The sequence below is a fragment of the Mya arenaria genome, chromosome 16 (assembly GCF_026914265.1).
Source record: "Mya arenaria isolate MELC-2E11 chromosome 16, ASM2691426v1".
NCBI lineage: Eukaryota > Metazoa > Mollusca > Bivalvia > Myida > Myidae > Mya > Mya arenaria.
This window is the reverse complement of record NC_069137.1, coordinates 2,907,894-2,930,971: the sequence shown is the minus strand read 5'-3', so window position 1 is coordinate 2,930,971 and position 23,078 is coordinate 2,907,894. Positions and strand designations below refer to the sequence as shown.

The 23,078-nt window shown below is 32.1% G+C and overlaps 1 protein-coding gene across 1 annotated transcript; it reads right to left on the bottom strand.

Annotated features, from left to right (window-relative positions):
* Positions 1 to 7,632: 7,632 nt before the first annotated feature.
* On the bottom strand, positions 7,633 to 21,461 carry LOC128222358 (trichohyalin-like). The gene is made up of 16 exons (XM_052931334.1): positions 20,862 to 21,461; positions 20,500 to 20,616; positions 19,600 to 19,779; positions 19,257 to 19,475; positions 18,246 to 18,308; positions 17,630 to 17,744; positions 17,116 to 17,190; positions 15,894 to 15,935; positions 14,758 to 14,799; positions 13,770 to 13,811; positions 13,007 to 13,048; positions 11,516 to 11,557; positions 10,529 to 10,570; positions 9,767 to 9,808; positions 9,446 to 9,487; positions 7,633 to 7,696 (listed from the first exon to the last, which is right to left on the bottom strand). The coding sequence occupies exons 1-16, from the start codon at positions 21,454 to 21,456 to the stop codon at positions 7,633 to 7,635; spliced, it is 1,764 nt and encodes a 587-aa protein (XP_052787294.1). The 5' UTR covers positions 21,457 to 21,461.
* Between the last annotated feature and the right edge of the window lie 1,617 nt (positions 21,462 to 23,078).

Genomic DNA, 23,078 nt, shown 5'->3' with positions numbered 1-23,078 from the left:
CTGGTATATGCGAAACACCAGTCGGTTTTATGACTATACATAATAACATTAGAGTTAACAGATTCAGACAAATCTTTGACTTGTGCCAACAGTTTGCTTCTCATTCCAATACCGATCAAACCTTTTCATGTCAATGGTATGATAAGAACAGATGAGCAGGCGTTGATTTACAACACTTATTGCGTACTTACACAAAGTTTAAGTAGAAATGTGATCGAACGTTTATAAAAAGCGAACAGTCTTGTCTGTAGTACGATTTAGAATGAACTAAATTAGGTTAAAGCGAGCTGTGGAATTAGTCAGTGTTGTCGAAGTCAAATTGTTACGATAGGCGTAGGATAAAATTGAAGTCGTATTTTTACAAGTAACTGTAGGCCAAACTTTTAAAACAAACAGAGAAGGTATACATTTCCAAACCCTTCACTTTCTGCTCCCTCTTTCCAACGTCTTGTGGTTAACCAGAAACAAATTATAACAATGTTTAATCAAATTCATTAACGACTTCGCTATTATTCTTGATATTACTTGACTATTGTAAGAAGTAACTGACTGATTGGTTAATATAATTGAAAACTTGTTTATATACTCATACTCGGGTTCCTCTTGATGTTTACTATCAAATTGTTGTTTTTGTTATTACTGTTGCTATTCTTGTTACTTATGTTGTTGATGTTGTTTTGTGTTGGTGTTGTTGTTGTTTACATTTCCCTGTGATACAAGTATATAAACAAAGCCGGAATCATGGACAAGTTTATTTCCATTCATAATTCTCATTTTGTTTACAAATTTCTAAATGTAAAGACATTAACAACGCATATGATCACTTGCCTAGGGTTTTCATCCGCCAATTAAGGATTATCAAAATGATATTGTTTTTATATATCAACTATGATGAATACATGACGGATACCGAGTTTGATTTGAGAGAAATGAGCATACAATACGGTATTTCCACCTTATGAGACGATAGTTGACCAAAGTAAATCTGTTAGCCTTCACCAGTCATTTAATATTTTTGCGCTTTCTGCTTTTGAATACACGCGTCTCCGTGCATAGTTAGCATTGTTTCACTGAAAAGCCAATGAATCTGCCAAATAATTATTCTTGATTACGAGCTTTGCTTAGCAAAATCGCGAGCAGTAAACAACGAATCATAGCGAATGGGTTGTCGGGGTTATTTAACGAATATTTTAAATATACCAAATGACGATTTTTGTTTAAATTAGTAGGAAAGAGCTAACTTTTGTTTTTGTTAATGAACAAATTTAGGATAACTACATTTTGAAATATTTGATAAATTAAGCCTAAACGCACACTTTTTTATCTGGTACCATTGAACGAATGTGCTATGACGGTGAAACTATCAAAACATTATGATAAGTATACGAATGCAAGGTCCCTTAAAAACAAATAAGATGATATCCTTCTTTATAAATAACGCCGATTGGCCAAAACTGGCCACGTTATCAATTCATTCACTCTATACAACCCAAGCAAAATAATAAATGCGAAACCCGGTTAACTGCAGGGCTGTCTTGTGAACAAAATGCAAGAAGCATATGTTGCCAAACCGTCATTCAAACCGACATTTATTCAAATTTAAATAGTAGTAGTAGTAGTAGTAGTAGTAGTAGTAGCAGTAGTAGTAGTAGTAGTAGTAGTAGTAGTAGTAGTAGTAGTAGTAGTGGTAGTAGTGGTAGTGGTAGTAGTAGTAGTAGTAGTAGTAGTAGTAGTAGTAGTAGTAGCAGCAGTAGTAGTAGTAGTAGTAGTAGTAGTAGTAGTAGTAGTAGTAGTAGTAGTAGTAGTAGTAGCAGTAGTAGTAGTAGTAGTAGTAGTAGTAGTAGTAGTAGTAGTAGTAGTAGTAGTAGTAGTAGTAGTAGTAGTAGTAGTAGTAGTAGAAGTAGTAGAACTATTAGCAGTAGTTTCTGTTGTGGTATTTGTTAAGTATGTTTAATTTTTTATCGTGCTCATTCTCGTTTAGCATTATCATTAAAGCGTGTATTCATTAATGTAAACGTGAGTATTTTCTCTGAAAACATCAGCACTATGTATTACATTAACATCTAAAAAGTGTTTCAGTTTAATATACCCCTTTCTAAAACTGTGCTCGACGAATGTAATTTATCTTGAATAGATGTAGTTTTACAAAATAAAGATTATTTCTGGTTTATCCAGTTGTAAGAATCCTTAGTGGATGTGCATATAGACTTAGGCTCTTGAGTCGTATATGCATCGTGTTTTTTGTCAAAAATATATATGTTTCCAAATTCTAAAAGTATATCAGTTATCTATATTAGGTCAAACATCGTGATTGTAAGTGACTCACCAATCTGAATGCACATTTAACACTGTCGAATATAGAAAAGAAAGTTCCTCTCGCTGATAATATAAAATCATAACACTAAACAACATACCTTTGCGTCCGTGTTAATGTCTTTGGAGTTGCCTCAAACCTGAAATGTCACCTTTTATTAGCATATATGTATATGTAAATGTACAACTATTAATTATTCGGTGGCATGGAAATGCAAAGCTATATACAGCATACTTTCTTCCGAGAAATAAGGTTTAATATGCTCTGGAGAAAAAATCAAATACAATGCATCAAAAGACAAAATGTCCTAATTTAAGAATAAAAGTGTACACAATAGACATTGGGCTCATTATGTATATAAAGACGAATTAGTAAAATGGTAAGTAAGCCATTGAAAATGGGAGTTTTGGCACAAGCAAAATATGTACTAAGGATATCATGTTTGTTGTTTTTTAGTTAATGACCTGTAGTAATGTGTTTGTACAAAAGGTAAATAACTCTAAGTATATTTAATTCAGAGTTATATGCGTTGCTAGATATCAGCGTATTGTCGTTAAAATATTTGTTGCAAGTGTTATATTAAAACAATTGAAATCTTTGAATCTCTGATATTTGCTATTATGCAGATTTTTCAAATGGAATTTAACCTCAGAAAAAGTAGTATCACAGACATATCAATGACTTTTGCATGTCTAACAAACTATCCGAACCTAGTGAAATGTTGATAAATTTTCTGATCGGCAAAATATATAAATACTTTTTATATTCTTCAAGTATTTTAATGTCAAAAGCATCAAAAACATCGATTACTACATCTGTTATAGGGATATGAGACTAATATTATTTATCGATCCTGTTAACATTAAATGTTCAAAAAAAGGAACGTGTGAGTATTGTTGCTGGTAAAATGTGTATTATGTATGCCTACTACGACGCCGACAACAAAGACGCAAAAGTCAAGAAAATACCAACATTATTTTCAAAATTAAGACTAGCCTTTAACGATGTCAACTAACATAACTCCGGAAATGGATTCGTAGAACTAACATAAATCCGGAAATGGTTCGTAAAACTAACATAACTCCGGAAATGTATTCGTAAAACTAACATTACTCCAGATATGGATTGGTAAATCTAACATAACTCCGGGAATGGATTCGTAAATATTAGCTACAGTCTAAAGGCCCAAGTTTAATTTAATTTTTAAATATGCCTTTTGATATACCTTCTATGCAGAAAAATAAATAAATACTTATTTGTTTTCCTTTTTATATTGTTTTAATATACAATTAATATAACCTATCGTCTTATTGTTCCTTTTTGTTATACAATGAAACGTCGGCATTATCGTGCAATGTCATTTATATTTGAACATGACAGAATGTCTAACATGTTCGTAAGGAAGAAATAAAGTATAAGGTGTAAAACATTTCGCACGTTTGTTTTTTTCCCATCAAAATATATGTTTTTATATTTTATTAAATTTAATACGTTGTAAACATACTTAGACATGCTATACAATTAAAGCGTTAATGCTTAAGCAAACACATATTTCGAAATGGATAAGGAAACCAGACAGAGACTATTCTTTGATGCTAACGAAGATTGTCGTAATAAGTTATTACCTACGATCATATTTGTGATTGTTCGTATTGAAACATGTTGTCATTTTTGACAAACAGATTATACACAGAACTGTTTGATGCCTGCTTTAAGTGTCGATCAAGTTTTCAAATATTAGTATAAAAACTATTTTGCCATTGTTTTCATTTTTTTTAGATACAAAACAAATAAATATATTGTTAATTGTTCCCTGTGTTTTGTTGATATTTCAGACACATTGCTGTTCTAATAATTAGAAATGATCCACACATGCGCTTAAGGTCAATCTACGATGACCATCATCCTTTGTGTATTGTAGTATACTGTAGTATACCAATATGTTACGTAAAGAATAACTATATATTTGATAAAACTTTCAGGATAAGCAAGGCATTGATTTCTGTATGTTTATTAAAAACTACTTTATAATTGTAGTGTGCTAAATTGTTGAAATGTTGTATATTTGGAATAAAGAGGTTTTTTTAAATGAATATATCCAACATGCAGACAGCCGAATTATCCAAAAATATTACGGACCGGGTAAAACTTACATGTGCAGTCAAAGAAATACATTGCATATTTGATTAATAATCAATGTTGCGTTTAATATAGATCATTCTGCTTAAAATGGCACTCGTATTTAAAACCAATTCATACACATGTAAAACAAACATAATCTTGAATGATACACCCTCAACTACTTAATAAATAATATATAGTATATAAAATACTATTAACAATATCATTACCGTGTAAATAATCGCTGAACACGCAGAAATTAATAAATAATTAGTTAATACTAAAAGATTTACTGCGATCTTCTATCGTCCCATCTGGTAGCAATACCGTATTTTCTGCACATTTCTTTTAAAATAAACTCGGTATCCTTCATACGAACCATCGTTTTCGACATGTGTTCATCCTTATTAGTATATTAACATACTTGTATTAAATATGTTAGATCTTATTTCGGAGTAAAGGTGCATAATAAGATTATTATCAGCCAACATTTGAGAGTGTTTCTGTCATCTAAACAAAAATAGTACATACTCTAGAATTTAACTTCGCTGATTGGCCAAGTCTACTGATTTTGAACTAAACAGTATTACTATAGGTACTGATCTTGGTGATTTTGGCTGTTAAATATCAATTCTGCGGAGAGAAATTGTGTTGTTATTAGGATTATAATAGGTAACGCTAATGCTTTCCTTTTTATGTAATCATTAATCCTCTTTGATTGTTTTTTTAACTATCGCATATCAGCTTAAATTGATTATCATTTCGATATCCTTACAAATCTCTTTACATTTCAACGGTATACAAAGAATGCTGAGAAACGAACGTCGGCCTAAGTCCGTTTGTTTCATTCAAAAAAGCGGCATAACTGTAATAACATTAAATTATGGGTTATATGCATTGCTGCGTATGTGGATTCTGTCACTGAAACATCCATACCAAGTGTAACTTTAATCAATTTAATAGTTTGTGAATTATAAGTTCCCTTTCTATAAAATACAATTTATTTTCATATCTCAGAAGTATTTAAATTTCGTTATAAAAAGTTGAACACACGGTTAAATATCCGTACGGCACCAATTTTAACCATGCTAATTCTAAATGCACACACACTTATATTGCAGTCTATATTAATTTTGCAATAGTGTCACATACACAAGAGAAAGTTCGCAATAGCTGAAAATATGAAATCATAACACGCGCTAACATATGAATCTGTTGTGAGACTGTGTTGTATGAAATAGGTCAGTGATGTCGAGGTCAACTCGTACGATATTGCTACGGCATACGTAGGATATAATGAAGTCAAAAGGTTACCTACATCCCTAGGCCAACACATCTAAGGCATATATTGTATAAATACCAATAGCGATGTTTTTCCTCTTCTCTTTCCTCAAGTATCCTGAAACAAATCAACTAGTTATATATATATAATTTCATTTCAGACTTCGCTAACATTTATGATAATTACTTTCAAGGTTTCGACAAATAACTGCTAAAATGATTAAACTTATTGATAACTATGATTGAAAGTATATTTTTTGAGTTCATATTTGGGTCCCTCGGGATGTTGAATATCAAATTGTTGTTGTAAGAGATATTGTTGATTTATTGAGTACTTACACACTGTTTAAGTAGCAATGTGATATAAATAGAGCTAATGAAAGTGTCTGTCGAACGATTATAACGGGCAGAAGGGACATAACTAGTTTCGGAGAGGTGAGTTTTAAAGATGCTCACAAACGCTAGCATATAAACCATGTGTTGTGCGACTGTGTTATTTGATATAGGTCTTTGCTGTTGAGGTCAAACCATACGATATTTATACGATAGACGTAGGATAAAATTAAAGACGCAGGATTTGTCTCGTCGGAATGTAAAAATCCACAAACCTTTGTAATTCCTCATTCTCTCTCAAAAGTCTATCAATTGACCTGAAAAAAATATTGTTTAATTATCATCATTTCTTAATTCACTTTTATTTTTTTGATGAAATTAAATTGCATACTTGGACAATTACATAAGTGATCATAAGGGATAAACATTATTTATTAACGTATATGGAAAGATAAATTTGAAATCATGTTCGGGTTCCCTAGCAAGTTAACTGTCAAATCGGTGTTGACATTATTATTATTATTATTATTATTATTATTATTATTATTATTATTATTATTATAATTATTATTATTATTTTTATGATTATTATTATTATTTTTATGATTATTATTATTATTTATTATTATTATTATTATTATTATTATTATTATTATTATTATTATTATCATTATTATTATTATTATTATTATTATTATTATTATACGAATTATTGAAATGTTTATGTTTCTGTAGTATAATGAAACTAGATTCAGGATCATTAACAATTGCCATGCATATTTATCATATTCAAATACAAACATTGCAGATTGTGATCTATATCATTAATTGGCATATCATCACATTACACATACACACACAAGGTTTACGTCCATCAATATACCTTGACCAGAAGTCTGAATTTGCAATGCTAAGTGTGAAATACAGTGGCGACAGCGTAACTTCCTAATATAAAGGGTGAAATACAGTGGCGACAGTGTAACTGCATAATATTCTGGTATATGCGAAACACCAGTCGGTTTAATGACTATACATACTAACATTAGAGATAACAGATTCATATCAATCATTGACTAGTGCCAACAGTTTGCTTCTCATTCAAATACCGATCAAACTTGTCCATGTCAATGGAATGATACGAATGTCTTAAATGAACAAGCGTTGATTTTTAACACTTATTGCGTACTTGTAAATGTGATCAAACGTTTATATACAGCGAACAGTCTTGTCTGCAGTACGATTAAGAATGAACTAAAGTAGGTAAAGCGAGCTGGGTTTAAAAGTTGCTTTGTAGCGCTAACGTTTGAACTGTTTCTAGTTCGACTGTGTTGTGTGGAATTTGTCAGTGTTGTCGAAGTCAAATCGTTCGATATTGTTACGACAGGCGTAGGATAAAATATTAAAGTCATATTTTTACCCGTGACTGTAGGCCAAACTTTTACAATATTTTGTTATGTGCATATATCACTTGCTCACTTTGCCTGTACTTCTATGTTAGAAAACATTTTATTATTGAGTATGCTCTAACCTTGTGTATTCCTCAAAATGTACTTTATGAAATAAATATTGTTTAAACCAAACATTTACAAGAAACGGAGAAGGTATAACTTTCCAAACCTGTCCTTTATGTGTCGTCGTATGGTTAACCTGAAACAAATTATAACATTGTTTTATCAAATTCATTAATGACTTCGCTATTATTCTTGACATTACTTGACTATTTTAAGATGTAACTGACTAGTTGGTTAATATAATTGAAAACTTGTTTATATACTCATACTCGGGTCCCTCTTGATGATTACTATCAAATTGTTATTTTTTGTAGTTGCTGTAGTTTTTTCTTGCTACTTATGTTGTTGATGTTGTTTTGTTGTCGTTGTTGTTATTTACAATTCCTTCTGATACAATTACATAAACAAAGCCGGAATCATGGACATGTTTATTTCCATTCATAATTCAGAATTTTATACAAATATCTAAATGTAAAGACATTAACAACGCATATGATCACTTGCCTAGGGTGTTTTATCCGCCAAATAAGGTTAATCAAAAGTAATGACATTGTTTTTATATACCAACTACGATGAATACATGTCGGAAAAAGTGCTTTCATGATGGATACCGAGTATAATTTGAAAACAATGAGCATAAACCACGGTATTTCCACCTTATGAGACGATAGTTGACCAAAGTAAATAGTTTAGCCTTCACCAGTCATTTAATATTTTTTTTGTGCTTTCTGCTATTGAATGCACAGTGACAATTTTGTGATCATTAATTAGTATTTTCTATCAATACTTTATCTAGGAAGAGGATAAAGGTTTAGCAGTCAAGAATGATGTTTGATATATTTGTGAATGATATGATTTTGAATAAGGTTGTCTCTTTTAGATAGTTCATAAACGTGATTAGGGGAAATAAAAAAATACCAATATATTTTGTAGAATGCGTCTTTAGGACAGATACCATGATTAATAATATCTGTCATGTGTTCCCGTTCCGGATAGAAAAATCCGACCCGAGGGCACCTGCGTTGCAAGGTAGCGAGTTTAACCTTTGTTATCAATATAGCTTGATATTTGTTCTCAAAGAATATTGAAAAACATACTGATCAAACTTGTTGCCTGGATAATCAATGACAGGACTTGTCACAGTTGCCTGCACACTGACAGGACTTGTCACAGTTTCCTGCACACTGACAGGACTTGGTGATTGACTGTACACTGAAAGGATTTCTATCAGTTGCCTGCACACTGACAGAACTTGATGATTGACTGCACACTGACAGAATTTGGTTATCATATATGCACACTGACATGCTTTTGTTCTGTTGTCTGCACACTGACTGGTCTTGATAATTGACTGCACATTGACAGCACTTGGTACAGATACCTGCACACTGACTTTTTCAGTTGCCTTCACACTGACAGGGCAATATTTACCTTAAAGTGACTATGTTGACTATGTTGACTAAGTCAATAAAAATTAAGATCAACAGGATGACATGATCAATGATGTTTCTGGCAGTGAGAGAATTTTCGTAAAGTGTAGTATTAACGATGTATATGGTCAGCTTACTACAGTTCAAGCGTCGATTCACATAATTTACTAAGACATAATACTATGGTTCAGTTAAATGTGATCCAACGTGCATTTACAACTAACGACCTTTTCTGTCGTACGATTATATCGGACAAAGGGGACTTAAGTTGTTTTCAGAAAGCTGCGTTGGAATATTGCTAAGTAGCGCTAACATATAAACTATGTTTTGTGCAAAGGTGTAATTTATAAGTAGTTAGTGCTGTCGACGTCTAATCGTACGATATTGCTACGACACACGTCGGATATAATAACATTCGTAAGATCATTCGCGTCAGTAAGACGAAATTGCCAAACCTTTCTTTTTCCTTTTCCTTTTCCCGAATATCCAGAGTTAACCTGAAACAATGTATAATATTGTTGTTTTATCTTCATTAAAAACTGCATTTTACGAACACAATATAACGCAAAAGGTGTGTCTAGTGAAGTTGAGATACGCATGACATAATACAATAAATGTGCTAAGTAGCGCTAACATATAAACTATGTTTTGTGCAAAGGTGTAATGTATAAGTAGTCAGTGCTGTCGACGTCTAATCGTACGATATTTCTACAACACACGTTGGATATAATAACATGCGTAAGATCATTCGCGTCAGTAGGACGAAATTGCCAAACCTTTGTATTTCCTCTTCCTTTTCCAAAAGATTCAGAGTTAACCTGAAACAAATTATAATATTGTTGTTTTATCTTTCTTAAAGACTGCATTTTACGAACACAATATAAGGGTTGTCTGTGATTATATGATTATATATAATAGGATTATATCGGACTAACAGTTTTTAAGTTGGTTTCGAAGAGTTGGATTTGAATGCTGCTAAGGAGCGCTCACATATGACATTTTTTTTGTGCGAAGGTGTAGTGTAAAAGTTGTTACTGTTATCGAAGTTAAATCATACGACATTGCTTAGACAGACATATTTTAGTTGTAGGATTACCCGCAAAAGTAGAACAACAATTATCTTAGGCAGTGAAGATATAAATTAGGTTAACCTGAAACAAAATATAATGCATTGATGATAATGCTTTCCAAAACTTGACAAATAACTACTTAATTGGTTATACTACTGATATATAAAATTATATTCGGGTCCCTAAGGAGGTCAACTACGAAATTGTTGTTCCTGTTGTTGTTTTTGCTGTTGTTGTTTTGGTTGTTTATGTTGTTGTTTTTGTTGTTTTTGTTTTTCTTGGGTTTTTGTTGTTGTTGATCTTGTTATTGTTGTTGTTGTTCTTGTTTTTTGTTGATTGTCATGATTCCTTGTAATACGATGATTTATTCACAGCCAAAAGTATGGACATTTGCATTAGTATTGATCACTCTACAATTAATGCGATAATCTAGCATTAACAACATTTACGACGCCAATTTTTACTTACCTCTTCTTCTTATCATCCAAACGTTTAACTCTTTGTTCTGACCTGAAGAGACAGGTATTATCTAACTGGATAGAAGAACAGCAAACACTTAGCGTAGTGTTATTTAAAAATATATTTGTATAGCATAAAATATATGAATGTGTAGAAATGACAGTGATCATCGTATTTATTATTTATTTTAGCAATTGTTATTAATATGTTATGTACAGTTTAAGTGTATCCTAAACATCAACGTGTGTCGATGATCATAGAGGCCGAACTATGATTCGAAAAATATCAGAAGATGATGGAATAGGTACCAGCTACCTAGATGAGGGTGGTCAAAATATAATGAAACATGCGTTTTTAGGTGCTGAGATGTTCAGAAGGTAACGCAATATGCGTGTATAGGAATGATGTGATGACCAGAATTAACGATGTACTTGTCAATAGTAGATGAGTTGATTAGAAAGAAATGCTATAGGCAGGTATATGAAACATGCGATGATCCAATCACAATACAAAGATGTGTCTTGCGAAGATTAGACGAACACAATGTAATGCAATAGGTGCATTTTATTCAGTTGCGACATGAACAATACAATTTATGAAAATGGGAGGATAACCGTTGAGTGTAGTGCTAATGCTATATGTGGTCAGCTCACAACAGTTCAAGCATTGATTTAAATAACTTATTGCCTACTTACACAAAGCCTATGCGAAATGTGATCCAACGTTCATATACATCTTGTGACGTTGTCTGTCGTACGATTATATCGGACTTACAGTTTTTAAGTTGGTTTCGGAAAAATGGGTTTGACTGCTGCTAGGGAGCGCTCACATATAAACTATGTTTTATGCGAATGTGTAGTGTGAAACTGGTCAGTGTTGTCGAAGTTAAATCGTACGACTTTGCTTAGACAGACTTAGGATATATTTTAGTCGTAGGAATACCCGCAAAAGTAGACCAGCATTTATCTAAGGCAGTGAAGGAATAAATTGACAAACCTTTGTATTTCCTCATCTTTCTCCGAAAGATTCAGAATTAACCTGAAACAAATAATAGTATTGTTTTATTATCTCCATTGATGGATTTGCTATTTTGTATGACACAACTTTGACTATTGTGATAAATAACTGCCGAATGACCTAATATTATTGATATCTTTGAGATATATATATTATTGATATCATATCAGGGTCTCTCTGTGTATTTACTCTCGAATTGTTGTTGTGTTTATGTAATTGCTATTGTGTTTGTTTTTGCTTTTGTTGCTATTGTGGTCGTTGTAAATGTTGTTTCTGTTAATTATTTTGTTTTAGTAGTATGATGGTATTAACACAGCCAGAACTGTAGGCATATATTTTTATATTTATAATTCTACATTGAACACGAAAATATATCATTAAAACATCATCAACATCAAATATCACTTGTTTCTGGTGCTCATCATCCAACCTTTTAACTTTTCAATTTTAATCATAGTTATGCATTTTGAAGCTCCCATATCATAGTTGGGCGTTTGTGATTATCGACATGTTATATTTTAAATGATGCCCTTAAAGCAAAAAAAATTGCAAAATAAAATACTTCATGGATACAAATTAAATGTTTATAATTTGTATCCATATAGTATTGTATAAAAATGACCGTGATCATCTCTTAAAATATTTATATTTCAGAAGTTTTTTTTCTAAATCAAGTAAGCAGATTAAGTGTATTGCTATCATCAACATGTGACGATGATCTTCAACGCCCAATTGAGATGGGAAATAATGAATGCATCAATATGAATACAATTGCTAATTATAAAACTTTTGTTTAAATGACCTTAAGGAAGTTTGAACTAAACTGAATCAAAGAAACTGTTTCAAGAGAGTGTAAGATGATAAGATGACAATGCAATTGGTGCACCTCGCTTAATTAAGGTTGTCAAAATGTAATTCAGGTGTTTTTGAGATTATGCTATGATCAGAGGTTAATGCCATAGGCAGTATATGGGATATGTAATGGTCGGGTCATGTTGAAAATTGTGTCTCGCAATGATTAGACTAACAGAACATAATGCAAAAGAAAGTCAATTAAAGTTAAGATCAACATGATTACATGATCAATGATGTTTCTGGCAGTGAGAGAATTTTCGTAAAATGCAGTGTTAACGATGTATATGGTCAGCTCACTACAGTTCAAGCGTCGATTCACATAATTTACTAAGAAATTGTACAATGGTTCAGTTAAATGTGATCCAACGTGCATTTACAACTAACGACCTTTTCTGTCGTACGATTATATCGCACAAAGGGGACTTAAGTTGTTTTCTGAGAGCTGTGTTTGAATGATGCTAAGTAGCGCTAACATATAATCTATGTTTTGTGCGAAGGTGTAATGTATAAGTAGTCAGTGCTGTCGACGTCTTATCGTACGATATTGCGACGACACACGTCGGATATAATAACATGCGTAAGATCATTTGCGTCAGTAGGACGAAATTGCCAAACCTTTGTATTTCCTCTTCCTTTTCCAAAAGATTCAGAGTTAACCTGAAACAAATTATAATATTGTTGTTTTATCTTTCTTAAAGACTGCATTTTACGAACACAATATAAGGGTTGTCTGTGATTATATGATTATATATAATAGGATTATATCGGACTAACAGTTTTAAGTTGGTTTCGAAGAGTTGGATTTGAATGCTGCTAAGGAGCGCTCACATATGACATTTTTTTTTGTGCGAAGGTGTAGTGTAAAAGTTGTTACTGTTATCGAAGTTAAATCATACGACATTGCTTAGACAGACATATTTTAGTTGTAGGATTACCCGCAAAAGTAGAACAACAATTATCTTAGGCAGTGAAGATATAAATTAGGTTAACCTGAAACAAAATATAATGCATTGATGATAATGCTTTCCAAAACTTGACAAATAACTACTTAATTGGTTATACTACTGATATATAAAATTATATTCGGGTCCCTAAGGAGGTCAACTACGAAATTGTTGTTCCTGTTGTTGTTTTTGCTGTTGTTGTTTTGGTTGTTTATGTTGTTGTTTTTTGTTGTTGTTGTTTTTCTTGGGTTTTTTGTTGTTGCTGATCTTGTAATTGTTGGTGTTGTTCTTGTTTTTGTTCATATTTATGATTCCTTGTAATACGATGATTAATACACAGCCAGAAATATGGACATTTGCATTATTATTGATCACTCTACAATTAATGCGATAATCTAGCATTAACAACATTTACGACGCCAATTTTTACTTACCTCTTCTTCTTATCATCCAAACGTTTAACTCTTTGTTCTGACCTGAAGAGACAGGTATTATCTAACTGGATAGAAGAACAGCAAAACACTTAGCGTAGTGTTATTTAAAAATATATTTGTATAGCATAAAATATATGAATGTGTAGAAATGACAGTGATCATCGTATTTATTATTTATTTTAGCAATTGTTATTAATATGTTATGTACAGTTTAAGTGTATCCTAAACATCAACGTGTGTCGATGATCATAGAGGCCGAACTATGATTCGAAAAATATCAGAAGATGATGGAATAGGTACCAGCTAGCTAGATGAGGGTGGTCAAAATATTATGAAACATGCGTTTTTAGGTGCTGAGATGTTCAGAAGGTAACGCAATATGCGTGTATAGGAATGATGTGATGACCAGAATTAACGATGTACTTGTCAAGAGGAGATGAGTTGATTAGAAAGAAATGCTATAAGCAGGTATATGAAACATGCGATGATCCAATCATAATACAAAGATGTGTCTTGCGAAGATTAGACGAACACAATGTAATGCAATAGGTGCATTTTATTCAGTTGCGACATGAACAATACAATTTATGACAATGGGAGGATAACCGTTGAGTGTAGTGCTAATGCTATATGTGGTCAGCTCACAACAGTTCAAGCATTGATTTAAATAACTTATTGCCTACTTACACAGAGCCTATGCGAAATGTGATCCAACGTTCATATACATCTTGTGACGTTATCTGTCGTACGATTATATCGGACTTACAGTTTTTAAGTTGGTTTCGGAAAAATGGGTTTGACTGCTGCTAGGGAGCGCTCACATATAAACTATGTTTTATGCGAATGTGTAGTGTGAAACTGGTCAGTGTTGTCGAAGTTAAATCGTACGACTTTGCTTAGACAGACTTAGGATATATTTTAGTCGTAGGAATACCCGCAAAAGTAGACCAGCATTTATCTAAGGCAGTGAAGGAATAAATTGACAAACCTTTGTATTTCCTCATCTTTCTCCGAAAGATTCAGAATTAATCTGAAACAAATAATAGTATTGTTTTACTATCTCCATTGATGGATTTGCTATTTTGTATGACACAACTTTGACTATTGTGATAAATAACTGCCGAATGACCTAATATTATTGATATCTTTGAGATATATATATTATTGATATCATATCAGGGTCTCTCTGTGTATTTACTCTCGAATTGTTGTTGTGTTTATGTAATTGCTCTTGTGTTTGTTGTTACTTTTGTTGCTATTGTGGTTGTTGTAAATGTTATTTTTGTTAATTATTTTGTTTCAAGTAATATTATGATATTAACACAGCCAGAACTGTAGACATATATATATATATATATATATATATATATATATATATATATATATATATATATATATATATATATATATATATATATATATATATATATATATATATATATATTGATAGATTTACATTGAACACGAAAATATATCATTAAAACACCATCGACGTCAAACATCACTTGTTTCTGGTGCTCATCTTTCAACCTTTTAACTTTTCAATAATAATCATATTTATGCATTTGAAACTCCCCGTCATAGTTGGGCGTTTGTGATTATCGATATGTTATATTGTAAATGATACCCTTATAGCAAATAAAAATGCAAAATAAAATAATTCAGGGATACAAATTATAGGTCTATAATTTGTATCCTTGTAGTATTGTATAGAAATGACAGTATAAATATTTTTATTTCAGAAGTTTTTTTTTTTTAAATCAAGTGAGCAGATTAAGTGTATTCCTATCATCAACATGTGACGATGTTCTAAAACGCCCAACTGAGATGGGAAATTATAAATGCATTAATATGAATACAATTGCTAAGTATAAGACTTTTGTTTGAATAAATCGATTATATCGGACTTATAGTTTTTAAGTTGGTTTCAGAGATTTGAGTTTGAATGCTGCTAAGGAGCGCTCACATATGAACTATTTTTTGTGGAGTGTGAAAGTGGTCAGTGTTGTCGAAGTTAAATCGTACGACATTGCTTAGACAGACGTAAGATATATTTAGTTGTAGGATTACCAGCAAAAGTAGACGAACATTTATATAAGGCAATGAAGGTATAAATTGCCAAACCTTTGTATTTCCTTTTCCTTCTCCGAAAGATTCAGAGTTAACCTGAAACAAATTATAATTTTGTTTATTATCTCCATTGATGATTATACTATTTTGTATGACACAACTTTTACTATTGTGACAAATAACTGCCGAATAAGCTAGTAGTTTTGATAACTTTTGTATATATATTATTGATATCATATTCGAGTCTCTCTCTCAGTTAACTCTCGAATTGTTGTTGTGTTTATGTAATTGCTATGGTGTTTGTTGTTGCTGTTTCTGCTATTGTGGTTGTTGTAAATGTTGTTTCTGTTAATTATTTTGTTTCTAGTAATATTATGATATTAACACAGCCAGAACTGTAGACATATACATTTATATTTATAAATTTACATTGAACATGAAAATATATCATTAAAACATCAACAAAGTCAAATATCACTTGTTTCTGGTGCTCATCATCCAACCTTTTAACTTTTCAATAATAATCATATTTATGCATTTAAAACCCCCTTCATAGTGGGGCGTTTGTGATTATCGACATGTTATGATGTAAGTGATACCCTTAAAAGCGAAAAAAAATATTTTGCAAAATAAAACACTATATGAATACAAATTATAGGTCTATAATTTTTATAATATAGTATTGTATAAAAATGACAGTGATTATCTCATAAAATATTTATGTGATTATCTAATAAAATATTTATATTTCAGAAGAAGCTTTTAAAATCTAAGCACTCGGGCTGTAAACGATTTTGCGGGCGTTTGCAGATGGTAACGACATCAAAAAGGTGTATTGACCGTATAAGAGTGCATTATCCACGATTAAATTTGCTCCTTTTTTCAATTGACACCTTACGAAGATGAAATTTGAAATATTTGAAAGCAAGAAAAACTAATTTTATTCGCCCTTTCAGGTCATATCAAAATTAAATTCGTCACTAAGAATTAATAATATATCTATTTTTGGTCATGTGTTTATTCATTTTACTTTCATTACAAGGTTTCCCTGTTTCCATTCCCGGTCTGGACGTTTAATCATTAAGTTGGTGATCACCAAGAGTAACATGGTGATTTCCCTGTCTCCAACACAGCACCAAAACACACTGATGCGTTACACTGTACCAACGAGAATGTTACTTATGATGACATTTGGTGTAATACTACAATTAATAAGTTTTGATAGTCGTCACAAATATTTGTCTTTAATCAATTTAGAATCTAACATTGCATTTACCTTTGCGTGTCTGTATCGTTTCTACTTTTTCTCTGCTCTTCACATTGTGATACTAAACTGCTCGCTGTATAAACCCTGTCAGAAAAGATAACGAGTAATCACAAATGTCCGTTATATTTACAAACAGGTAACATGAAACGTATTCAACGCTAAAAAATACTTATGAGAGTTTTTATGATTTGTCAATTATAGTGTTTAGTATGAAAACAGTAATACTTAAATATATCGTGGATCACTTTAAAACTGTTACGATCGATTGATTTATCATACCAGTAAAAATGATTTTTTGACGAAAATGTTAATGGCTAATTAAGCTCAATTTGTTTAGTATACAGAAAAAAATTATCTAGTTTGCAAAATAATATCGAGTAAGTTTTGTTTCTAAGTGCATAAATAAAAAAAAAACAGCCGTCTTATGGATAATTTGTCTAATTCAATATTTTATATTAAATTATAACGGTCTTTATATTTCTACGTTTACAAATAGTCAAGGCAACTACGAGTTATGTGTTACTTTGGCATGTTTCTGCTTTGTTTTGGAACTCGATTGCCTGGGTCGCGACTCTCTTTAATGACGGGCGTTTCGAGCCTCTGCACCATAGATAAGACGCGGCTCATTCCCTCTATTTCTGTTTTAATAAAAGAAAAAACATGTGTATGATTACATGGAATTTTGAAAAATCCAAGCAAAAATATACTTTGTTTATTATTGGGTAAGAGTAGATTATGAATTTTGATGACTCAAACACGAAAAACACATCATTTCCGAACATCTGTTGAATTCTGTTGATTGCCTTTATTTACGCCATGTGTTCCAATCTGCCAAATTTCAGTTATAAAGCTCTAAAGTTTCTGTGCAAGATGACGAGTTATTTCAATTGCATAAATGGCTCCGTGACAACTGACGATACGTCCTAACATGCATAATAACTAAATATAACCAATATTTTATCATGCGCCACAGATGTTACCAAAAAAATGATATCAAGTTACTTAACCTTGTGTAATATATATATATATATATATATAAATTAAGAAATAATATGATTTCATTATATTCATCCCAAACATTTCGAAATGCGTTTTTTTATTGATTTTACTGTAATGGTGTAAAAGTATATATGATTTACCTTTGTCAGAGGTTTGCTCCTGGTCCACGTCTAAACCATCATCCAGCTGTTTTAACAGTTGCACTGTAAAAAGTAACAGAATGCACAGCCATGCTTTAAAATACTCTTCTTTATTAGGTAAGCAGAAAGTGTTGATCTGAATGCATGAACTCCATAGTTGAGTATAATAACATTATTGAGTAAAGCAAATGCAGCTTTTGGAAATCCGTTGGCTCTTCCTAAAAATGTATTGCAATTGCAGTTTACTTCTACTCGTATATTCCATTATTAAAGAGAACACCCAGTTGCTTATACTTCGCGTTCAATAAAAAAGAAGAATTGTATATGGTGACGGACGGTACTCCGTTAGATGCTGACAATAGTATTAAACGTGATCGGCTTGTCGCCTTCATAATACAGACTTATGTCTTTTCCATACTGTATACATATATAACACAAACTTGGCCTGTATTTAATGGGCACAATCTAAATCATGCATAGCTGTTTAATTGAACAAAAAATACAATACTCGATATAACATGACAGAACATGACATAACATGACAGAACATTAATATGAAAATGTAATGAGAAGCGGGATGTTTTTAATTGTTATTGTTTTAATGCTCACTTTTACTGCATTTTTATTTCGCAAGAGATTATGTTTGCGCAAATGTTTTTCGGACTTGGATATAAAGGAGGAAATCAAATCAAATCATATTTATCTCAACTAACTGCCACATTGCCACAGGTCAGAGCTGTGTTATTCTACCCTTAATACAGTGGTGCAATAACTCCCGCTTTAAGAGTAAAACCTTAGTAATCTCTTAGTCTTGTTTTCGGCGCTGGTAGTATGCTCTTTAACAGGGTCATTTGTTAATCGTTTTACTGTGGCTTGTCCCACTTTTGTATACATAAAAAAGTTTGCTTCTATAGCTAATAAGCGTAAAATATCAAATAAGTTATGCAGTAAGATAAACATCTTCGATATAAATGTAAGACAATACAAAACAGTTATAAAGTTGTGACTTACAAGAATGTTGGAGAAAGTGTTTGACCTCATTGGTATTAATGATCACATCAAGTTCCAGATAAGGTCTTTGAAGACGTTTTTGCAACTCTATTTCCAATGGTTTAAATTCTGTTGTCAGTTTGCCGGCAAGCACATCATCGTAGCAATTGATGAACGATAAATATGAATTGAACTGTATATAGAACACGACGCTTCCACGATGGACATTGGTCAAAGTGCCTAAAACATAAACTCGTATATTAAGCGTTCAAGTAAAACCAACGTAATTAGCGGGAATATAAGCATATTTGGAACTAGAGCTCGATTTGAAACAGATGTAATGTATTTCAGGAAATATACCTACCATATTGCTTGAATTTTGTTAAGGCTCTTTGCAAGGCTCTAGACAAATCATTTCGCATGGGAACTTCCTCCCTTTCTGAAGGATTTATCTCTTCCTTAAAAAGATTAACCAGCCTGTTTGATAGATCTTCTTCTTCGTTTTCAGACACGTTTTGCATTGTCATCGTAACCGAGGACTCGTCTACAAACACAAAAAATACATGAGTATATAATAATCACATATTGAGGAATGGATTACAACTGCGCATCCAATACAAAATGGGGATAAATTTTTGCACTTCATAATATAGTTCATAAATTGGGTAAAATGTGTTCAAAGGTAAAGAAAATATACATAATATACGGATGATACATTTAATACTGGCTAAAACAACGCGAAGTGAATGTTTCATTGAATGTTTTTACACCCATTGTTTTTTACGCTAACAATATTTTATTTTATGCGGGATCGCAACTATTTTAAATCTACGAATCGAATTTATTTTGGTACCTATGTTTCTTGAAAGCTGCATTTTAAGCGATACAAATATTCCCTTTAAACTCATATCGTGTTGCCTTGTGAAGGGAAGTATCCGATCTTAAAAGTCGTGTTGGTGTTAATTATATCCAACATTATACCGGCTTCGAGTAAACATATGTGTAAAATATTTTGGACAGATATATTATTTTCCCACTCGAATAAAAATGTAAGTTTTAGACGATTTATTTTAAAATGCAACTGTTGCTCGGTGTAATCTTTACATTATTAATCTCGAGGTGAAAGCCGAAATTTGACAAAACTTAGAGATTTACGGATTGTTTAAAGCTCCCACCAGAGCAGTAAAAAAGAAAGAGTTGTCGTTGAAATATATGACTGTTATCTATATATATATACAGACACATTTGTATGTATCAAATATACCTGGTGCTCTCATCTGCTTTAGCTCATTCCGAGGAAAGCGACTGGAAAAAAGTTCCTTGATTTCCAGAAACATGTCCTTCATTTCTGGAATCTGGTTTTTGCTGACATGGTTTACAGCTGGATATAAAATGAAGCTCAGTTTAAGCATACATGTACACATTTTAGTTTATATGAATTATATATTGTGTCGTGTATATACTAATGTGAGGCTTAATAGTCCTTTAGCTAATACAATGTGCAATTAGGTGTTGAAAAAATCTCGATCAAAACTTTTACACACAACAATGGTAGCAGTTTAATTGTATAAAGCTCCTATAATAATGTGCGAAATGTTACGAAATAATCAAAATATGATCACGTACTTGCATGTACTTCTTCCATGAGTGTTGTTTCCCCCTGATAAAACCGATGCACAGTGTGAACTATGTTAGAAACTGTTTGCTGAAGTGGAGTTGCTATTTCTTTTAGACCACATTTGACTTTTGTTTCAAAAGCTTTATCAGAAATAAATTTTACTGTTTCGTCGATAAATGTCGTAATCTGTCTATGATAAAGCTTAAATTCGTCCTCATTCACCTTTGGATTGGGCAGGTGACATAGTTTGTTTCGAATCTCTTTTACACATTCTATGTCATGTTTTTGCGTCTTCGTCACCTTTTGTAAAATATTTGTTAATATGAGCCAGTACATCTGTACATCCCAGGTCTCCAAATCCGTGCCTGTTCCATTTTGTGGGAAAAAGTCGAACTTTCTCTGTCGTCCGACTCTCGAAAGAAGTATGTCTTCTTTTCTTGAATGCAGAAATTTATCAAGTGTTGTACCCGAATCTAGCACGTACTTTAAAAGAGTTTTTTCTAAGCACCAAGTACACGGGCCTTGAACGGTAAAAAGCAATTGTGTAAAGTTTTCCCGTTCTTTCTGTTCTTTTACGTCAAACTTAATTCCTGCATCAGACATGTCTTTGACCTGTAAATAAAGGTCACACTAAATTGGAGTTTTGATCGATGGATTAATTGAACGTATTGTTTGAAGATGTATAGATTTTCCTACGCAGCAACTATATATATATATATTATACAAGTATATAATTACGAAATTTGTGTCACCTGCTGCCGTGCCACAACATGCTTGTGTTAGCGCTTGCAATTGAAAATTTGGCGGGTGTGGTTAAAACCCATGGCTGTTTGAAAATGTCTTACCAAAAGGATATACGTAGAAAACAACATCAACACTTAAACATGATACAGAAAAGTATCGATATATGCTTTTGATCTGCGTACTGTTTAGACGTACAATAGCCATTACATTTGGGTTCATGAAAAGCACCCTTTATATCGTGCATCATTGTATATCTTGACTAACAAGGTACCTACCCCCTTCTTATGACTTGATAAATGCCTTCCGTACAAATACTTTGATATGCCTCAGAAGCTAAAATATGGCATATCAATATGATTTAAATGTGACAAACTGCTTTATCTTTTAACTACTTTTAACGTCTTATATTAAACACAATTCTTCTTAGATATGAACGAATTATTCACAATATCTTTCTTTTCTATAGAAGCACGTATAAAACGTATTCAGTAATAAAACCCGCTCGTCGTTAACATTGCTTCATCAACTTTGCAAGTGCTAGTAATATGACATCATTTTGTGACTAAGAATATTCAGTTGAATTCAACGCTTGCCTGGGCCTATGACATGTGCATTTACCGTGAACATATTTGCTTACAATGGACTTTGCTAAATCTTGCAGATAAAAAAAATGTTTACTATAATATAATACATGTAAGTTGACACTTTGAAAAGAATTGACATGCTTGTTAATGTCCGTTGGGAAATATCAATCGTTAGAAGATTTAATTTAAAGTATTTTTGTTAATTTGAGGAATGGTATCATTTTAATGATATGTTTAATATAATGTAATTATAAATGTTTGCAAACTATATGCGTTATGTTTAAAACTCCATACAAACGCTTTTGTAAATTATCAATATACTTCGGTGGTTTTAAGTGGCAATATCAATTTACTTTTTCAAAATAAAGTTCAGTCAGGTAGTGATCGAATACATTATGTTCATAACTTTGCAGCGGTAACAATGAAATATGAAGGTCGGATTTCTGAATTTGTATTCAATGACTACGCGAAATATGCAGTCAAGCCAAGTATTTAATTTGTCAATAAAATTGCATTTTGATTATACTTTTAAAAACCTTCTGGCAAACGGATAATAGTCAATAGCTGTACGTGTACCTCATCCGTCAAAAACTGTACGTGTACCTCATAAGTCAATAACTGTACGTGAACCTCATCAGTCAATACCTGCACATGTACCTCACCCATCAATAACTGTACGTATACCTCATCAGTCGATAACTGTACGTAAACCTCATAAGTCAATACCTGCGCATGTACCTCATCCCTCAACAACTGTACGTGTAACACATCAGTTAATACCTGCACATGTACCTCATCCGTCAAAAATTGTACGTGTACCTCATCAGTCAATAACTGTACGTGTACCTCATCAGTCAATACATGTGCATGTACCTCATCCATCAATAACTATATGTG